Source organism: Notothenia coriiceps, unplaced genomic scaffold (genome assembly GCF_000735185.1).
Source record: "Notothenia coriiceps isolate Sejong01 unplaced genomic scaffold, NC01 NC01_scaffold00007371, whole genome shotgun sequence".
NCBI classification, from domain to species: domain Eukaryota; kingdom Metazoa; phylum Chordata; class Actinopteri; order Perciformes; family Nototheniidae; genus Notothenia; species Notothenia coriiceps.
Genome location: NW_011340072.1, coordinates 368,741 through 376,292, shown reverse-complemented (window position 1 = coordinate 376,292; position 7,552 = coordinate 368,741). Strand labels below are relative to the sequence as shown.

Here is a 7,552-nt window from a genome sequence, read left to right as displayed (position 1 = left end):
ACTGTTTTAGTTAGAAGTGCATAAGTAAGGGAGGAGGCGGACAGGTGGGTGTAGATCCTAAAGGACCAATCACAGTGGGTCATCCGGTCAGTACTTATCTGCACCCCTGCACTGATTTTGATCCTTATTTTCTCTAAACTGTGGCCCGGGTACAATCACAGCATGGTAGGAGAGTCAATTAGTCAATATTGAGACATTATCACCGCTGCGTTACTGAGGGGATCATTATTATAACTTCATTGGATAAAGACCAGGGACACTGTAGCACTTGAAGTTCTAATGATCTTTATCTTTTCTTTCTTCTTAGACAAGCTACACAGATAAAGGGGAGAAGGTAAGATTTGAAGTGCTTGTGAAGAAGGACTTTGATGTGTGATGCAGTTTGATTTGTGAACAGTTCTGTTAGTTCTGCTCGATATAGCCAAGTAGCTAAATGTTGTAAGAATAAATGGATTGTGCTGAACCTACGGCTATTATGAGATTTCGAATATGACTAAAACATTTTACAGAAGGCCTCACACGATTACAAGTTACTCACCAATAGAGTATAGACGTTAAACGTTAACAGAATTAAGAGAAGCATTGATGTTTACTGTTTCTGTTATGGATTTCTGTTTTATTTAGGCATAGCTCAATTATAAATATTTGCTGGACAAATCTATGTTTTTTTTAAATGTTTTACTGAGAATACCGATGAAAGTGTTAGCTTTGCAGGAATGTGTTGTATGTTCTCCTGAAGAAATTTTAATTGTATTAGCTGATGTTGCTTTCTAGCACGCAAGGGGAAGGTTTGTCAAGTTTCATCACATCACCTTCTGGGTCGGCAATGCTAAGCAGGTCAGAATCTACACCCTGATATTTACTCTTCTCTCATCTGTGACAGTTTCAGGATTTCAGCACTGGTCCAATCCGATTTTTTCTTACTAACATAATTAATAACTGGATCCAGATGTCTTTTTTTTAGATTCAACATATTGTATCTATTCCACATATTGATTCCTGAATGATTGAAAAAGACAAATCATGTACTGAAAGTACCTAGAACTGCTTTGAAAATATAACTTACCCTGGTTCCAGCTTTTCAAATGTGAGGATTTGGAGCTTTGTCATAAAGTCTTAAAATCTTGAAAATAACAACAAATAACACTTTTTTTTTTAAAGTTCACCCTTATCTCTAGCACTAGACCAATGTGCCTCTCACAAGATTCTTTAGACTTCTTGTATAGATTAGAGTACATGATCAGCAGTTTCAACATTCAAACAAAAACATTTTTTTTATTATATATTTATATCTTATTTACAAATGTTTCACTACATTTAGTTGAAGAGAAATGTAATTTACATTGTAGAAAACGTAATAAATCTGAATAAATTCATATAAAAAACAAACAAACATTGAATTGGTTAAGCAGACAGGTCAAACACACAACAGTGATTGAAAAACAAACACAGTAACTCCTACATTTTAAGTAGGAGTTCCCCACTGTTTCTCACCTTGTCATAGTTAAAGTCCCTCCTTAGTGAAAGACACTGTGACACTTTGCAGGCGGCCTCCTTCTACTGTGATAAGATGGGCTTCGAGCCTTTGGCCTATAAGGGTCTGGAGACGGGCAGCAGAGAGGTGGTGTCGCATGTCATCAGACAGGATAAGGTATGCAGTCTGTCATCCTGTGCTGATTGAATTATCACTCAGTAAATCCACAATCAGTGATACACAACACCCTCCTCTCTCCTCACAGATAATATTTGCTTTTGAATCAGCGCTTAATCCTGGAAATGAAGGCAAGTTTTCTCACGACTTGAGACTAAATGAAAGATAAAATGATGTGCACATGACATACAGTAGGATGGCTTCCAACATGTATCTATGTTCCCTCAGAGATGGGAGAACACTTGGTGAAGCATGGAGACGGAGTCAAGGACATCGCTTTCCAAGTGGAGGACTGCGACTTCTTAGTCAAGGTACCAAAAGCAACAAGAGACAAAACATGACTTCCAAGAGACACAAAATGACTACAAAGAGATACAGAATAATGAGACACAAAACAACTACAAAGAGTCACATAACAACCACGAAGAAAAACAAAAAACTACAAAGAGACATATAACAATCAACAAGAGAAACAAAACAACCACAGAGACAAATAACCACAAAAAGACACAAAACAACCACAAAGAGACACAAAACAACTACAAAGAGACACAAGACAACAACAAAGAGACACAAAACAACCATAAAGAGACACAAGACAAGAACAAATAGACACAAAACAACTACAAAGAGACACATAACAACCAAAAGGAGAAACAAAACAACTACAAAGAGAAACATAACAACCAAAAGGAGAAACAAAACAACCACAAAGTGCCAAATAACAACCAAAAGGAGAAACAAAACAACTACAAAGAGAAACATAACAACCAAAAGGAGAAACAAAACAACCACAAAGAGACACATAACAACCAAAAGGAGAAACAAAGCAACTACAAAAAGACACATAACCACAAAGAAACACAAAACAACTACGAAGAAACACAAGACAAAAAAAAAGGCTCAACATCACCCGAGCTCACTTTAACTTATTTTGATTAAAATGTAGGCTTCAATAACGTTCCAAATTCAAGAAATAACCCCAATTACATGTATATTATTATGTGCAGTGCACTCGGTGTGTGCTGAAATAGGGGAAACATGCTGGTGGTGCAACAGATTTAGCCTGATTTGAACTCTTTACCTCAGTTAAAGTCAGACTGGCTATGGTTGAACTCTCTCTGTCGACCATCAGGTGGCTACAAAGAGACAGAATCACCTCTGAATGTACTCAGATTTGAGATACTTGCATGTTAAGCAATTTATCACAGCATATGTAGAAATGTATTCTGTCTTCAGCCACTGGAGGGCTTCCAAGAGACATCTTCAGAGAGAAATACTGTTAAGGTCCTGTGTTTGTGACAGACAGCTAAAGGGCGAGGAGCTGTGATCGTGAAGGAGCCCTGGGTGGATCAGGATGGCCAGGGGAGGATCAAGTGTGCCGTGCTTCAGACGGTACGCACATGTTCAAGCCTCATGTGATTACACATATGAGACTGGGGATTAATAACAATATCTGTCACTGATTTTCTTTCAGTATGGAGATACAACTCACACACTGGTTGAGTACCTCAGTCCCTACAAAGGCCTCTTCCTGCCAGGCTACAAAGAGCCTCCGTTTAAGGATCCTCTGTTAGCCAAACTGTGAGTGTCTAACATTCCCAACATGTTTATTATGGGTATTATCCCTTTTTTTGCAGAACTGTCATGAAAAAATACTCATGCAATGATTGTTTTCTCTTCATTTCTTTTTAGTCCACTGGCAGGTTTGCACTTCATCGATCACATTGTGGGAAATCAGCCAGACGACCAAATGGTGCCAGTGACAGACTGGTAAGACTGCTTGAGCGCATGTACACATGGAGGGCACAGCAGGCACACGGGGCAAAAGGACAAGTAAACACGACACACATGGTCACTCTGTCCCATGCAGATATACAAGTTGGCTCCAGTGCAACATCACTGGCCTATAAAATAAACAAAATCCTCATTACTTTTCCCAAAAAACTGAGGATCCATTTTCTACAGTAAGTCGGGTGAAAATAATTTTCCATCTTGGCATTACGACCTTAGAACAGACACAAAAAAAACTATCATAGTTCTTTATTATTCTTTTTCCATCTGTGAAACAAAATCTTTGATTAAACGTTTGTTGTTGTAATACTCATTTAGTTAAGCCAAACATTACCACACATGTCTTCATTGACTAAATGACGGTAGGTTGTTTGCCTTTAACTCCCAAAATGACATATATGACCTTAGTATTTGTGTGGCATACACACATTATAATACCTCTTTCGTGCATTGAAAATATAACTCACCTGGAGTTGTGCACATCAGCCTCTTGTGGCTGCTATACGTATTACAACCCTAAGAAAAAAGATACCGATTTAAAAATAAAAATCCCCCTGAATTTTTTTTTTTTAGAAAAAATAAAGGATTAATTAAGATCATCCTGGAAAACCAAAGATGGATCACCAGAATGTTTCTCCTGTGTCTATTGAGGCTTCGGTAAAAAAAGACATTTCAATAATGAAATAAGACTGAGCTTGCTCATTTAGCCCATGCTCACATATTTTGTCCGGGTATGTTTTTAGGTATGAGAAGTGTTTGATGTTCCACCGGTTCTGGTCAATAGACGACAAGCAGATCCACACGCAGTACAGCTCACTGAGGTCCGTAGTGGTGACCAACTATGAGGAGACCATCAAGATGCCCATCAATGAACCTGCAAGGGGGAAGAAAATGTCACAAATCCAGGTGTGACTTCATCAGCTTCTAGCATTGGTTCACAGGGCTTTATCACTCTGGTGTAGCACCGGGGAGTAACTTCATGGTACAGAGACCATCTTAAATGCTTGGTTTTGTTCATGCCTAATATGTTCTAAGTTGTATGGTTTTATTTGTTCTTATGGGTAACTGTTGCATTCTGAACCGCCTATGGGAATCAGTATAATTTGCACTAAGTGTTATTTTCCCATCCACCCAAAGGTGCACTATATGGTTACCTCTAATAATACATGTTATACTAACTTGTGAATTGCAAGTGCCCAGCTCATTTAATGTGTTAAATGTGAAAGCTAAATGTAATTTGCAGGGTATCACAGAGGTTTATTGCAGTTAGTCCCCAGCAGCTTGAGGAACAGTTGTGCAATTAAGCACTAAATGAACTCAATGTTAATGGGGATCTCCCTGTGTTGAAACGTCCTGGTTAATAGCCCTGTCTCAGTGCTTTAATGTTCTGCATCCCCCTCCTCACAGGAATATGTGGACTACAACGGGGGCCCAGGTGCTCAGCACATCGCCCTGAACACGTCAGACATTATCCAAGCTGTGAGTCTCCCCCGTTCATTTTCCCTACAGCATTCAGCTTCATTTTCCCACAGCCTCCGCAAAATCTGCAAGTAAAGGCAAGTTTAAGAAGCTGATTCTCTTTTGTGTGCGCTTGAATCAGGTGGTGAACCTGCGCGCCCGGGGGATGGAGTTCCTCTCAGCGCCTGACAAGTACTACGACAACCTGCGGCTGAATCTCAAAACCGCCAAGATCAAGGTGAAGGAGGACCTGGACCGTTTACAGGTGAGGAGACGTGTGATTTCAGCAAGCCTGACATTATTTACAACCTTTTTTGCTTGTGTCATTCCAAACTATAAATCTGTGTTTTTAACTTTTAAGGAATTGAAAATCTTAGTTGATTTTGACGACAATGGCTACCTCCTCCAAATCTTCACCAAACCCGTGCAGGACAGACCGACTCTCTTCCTGGAGGTCATTCAGCGGCACAACCACTTTGTAAGTGGAAAAATTACTTATTATTATAAGTTAAGGTACTTATAGCACACAAATGTAACTAAAGTATGAACATATAAAATATGGCCTCCGCCAGTTTTACTATTGTATTTACATCTGCATTGACATCTACTACATTGATGTTTCCTTTTACTGCTGTTTATGTTTGAGGTTGTGCACATTACTTAACATCTGCAACCTTTGGTAGTTTAATGCACAGCAATGCATCATATTCGATAAGATCAACATTTGGTTGTAGCTTTGTCGTTGTCATTGGAGAAACACAGAAAGAAAAGTCAGTTTATGATGAGTACCTCAGAAAAACGACCCCTTTTTCAGCCTTCAAGACCATGGATTTCCAGCTTATCCAAGATACTTTCATAATCATTTATTTGGCTTAAGAAGTAGGAGAATTCCCCAAAGCATAAAGGAATAATTTATCCTTTAGTTTATCATGAACATTCAACATCTGGAGATTAAGGCTTTACACTGAAAAGGAAGGGAGAAAAACTATAATCTGAAGAGTAAACAGTCTAACGTCGGAAAGTTGCATAAATATAATTACTCAATTATAATAATTGTTGTATAGTATAGTAAAATATTGTTGTAGTATAGTAAAGTAAAAGTTGTAATTGCACTAAAGTACAGTATTTGAGTAAATGTACTTTGTTACTGCCAGTTACACAAACTACTGGTATGGTTGGTCCACTAATGGTAGTCTTATCGTGTTTTTGGGGTGCGACCAATAGGAATGTGGTGCTGTTTCTAACGTCCTCACCACCTTAAAGAGTGAGAGCGGCCTCAACACCTGTTTGCAGCTCCCACCCAGAGTGAACAGTATAACAGCAGCCCACTTGTAAAACCCCAGTAAATCTATCACAGGAGCAGATTAAAAGGCTCCCTGCTTCACAGCGAGGGGGATCTTTGGATTGGGTTGCACCCTGTGGCACTCCATTTATTACCCAGCACCCATTCTGCCTGTCAGAACAGGCCCATCATGTCCATCATATCCAGCGTTTCACTGAAGATGTGGATACAATGCATGAAAGTGAGAAACTGAAGCTCTCAGAGCAACCACCCAACACTTGGTCTTTTGATTATCCATGATACAAATATTGACATGATTAGTTTGTGAGCCCCTGGTGAGCTCCCATTGAACCCTGTGAGAATATTTCCCAGCCTCAGACTTCAAAGTTTCTTACTGTACGGTGTCTGAGAGAAGAACCCCAGAGCCATAAGGAATGACACAGAAGACGGCAGATCTTTGGGTAATTAGCCATCTGTGTGTGCTTGTTCTCTCTCCAGGGCTTTGGGGCAGGAAACTTCAAGTCTCTCTTTGAGGCCATTGAGAAGGACCAAGAAGCCCGTGGCAACCTCACCTAGATGACACCCGACAGGCAAGCCAAAGCCTCGAACTGATGCTTGCCTGCTGCTGCCAAACCACACCAAATATCATTGTACGTCTCAACATCGCTATAAAACACATGTACCGAGTGTTGATTATCTTCATGAGATTGACTGCTATTAGGTATGTTGCTTATAGATTGCATGCTGTACGACTAAATAAAGATACTCAAGTTCATGAAGGTTGGTTAGTATTTGGGAAATAGAATCATTTCTAAAGGAAAAGTTCAACAATTTGGAAAGTATTTGCTTGTTTGCCAAAGTTACATGAGAAAATTGATACCAATCTGTAAATGATGATGAAAGTCCTGCTTTAAAAATTGTACTTTATTAAAAAATATATATATGGAAAATGAAAACAACAGTTTTTATTTAAGAAGCAAGCTATGTCAAGCTGTGAGGTTTAGAGGTGCTGGTAGGTTGTTTTTGTGTAAAGGCCAATTTCTCCAAAACCCATAGGGGCCTATTAGTCTAGCAGGAAGGGCCCTCAGATTTTGAGATACCCCTACCCGAGGTAGAACAAAACACAACAATGATTGTTCTTATCTTTAGGGTCTCCCATTAATGAAATTGATTGTTGTAAAAAAAAGAAATTCGGGAAAAAAAAGTTTTGGATTGTTCTTTAGAACTACCCCAATCCCTGAAAAAGAGCCAAATTAGAACAGGCCGAATATGGGAAAGGTGACAAAAAAGCCCATAACTTAAGGATAACTTTTTTCCTCTTCAGATTTGCTGAGGTATGAACCAGATGGCTGCCCTACATCACCAAA

General features: G+C 39.2%; 1 protein-coding gene across 1 annotated transcript; it reads left to right on the top strand.

Annotated features, from left to right (window-relative positions):
* Positions 1-156: 156 nt before the first annotated feature.
* On the top strand, positions 157-7,141 carry hpda (4-hydroxyphenylpyruvate dioxygenase a). Its single transcript, XM_010769483.1, has 14 exons — positions 157-165; positions 308-334; positions 775-837; positions 1,547-1,651; positions 1,740-1,782; positions 1,880-1,962; positions 2,957-3,046; positions 3,129-3,235; positions 3,347-3,424; positions 4,189-4,351; positions 4,853-4,924; positions 5,046-5,168; positions 5,265-5,381; positions 6,684-7,141. Exons 1-14 carry the CDS (start codon positions 163-165, stop codon positions 6,759-6,761), a joined length of 1,152 nt encoding a protein of 383 aa, XP_010767785.1. The 5' UTR covers positions 157-162; the 3' UTR covers positions 6,762-7,141.
* Positions 7,142-7,552: the final 411 nt, after the last annotated feature.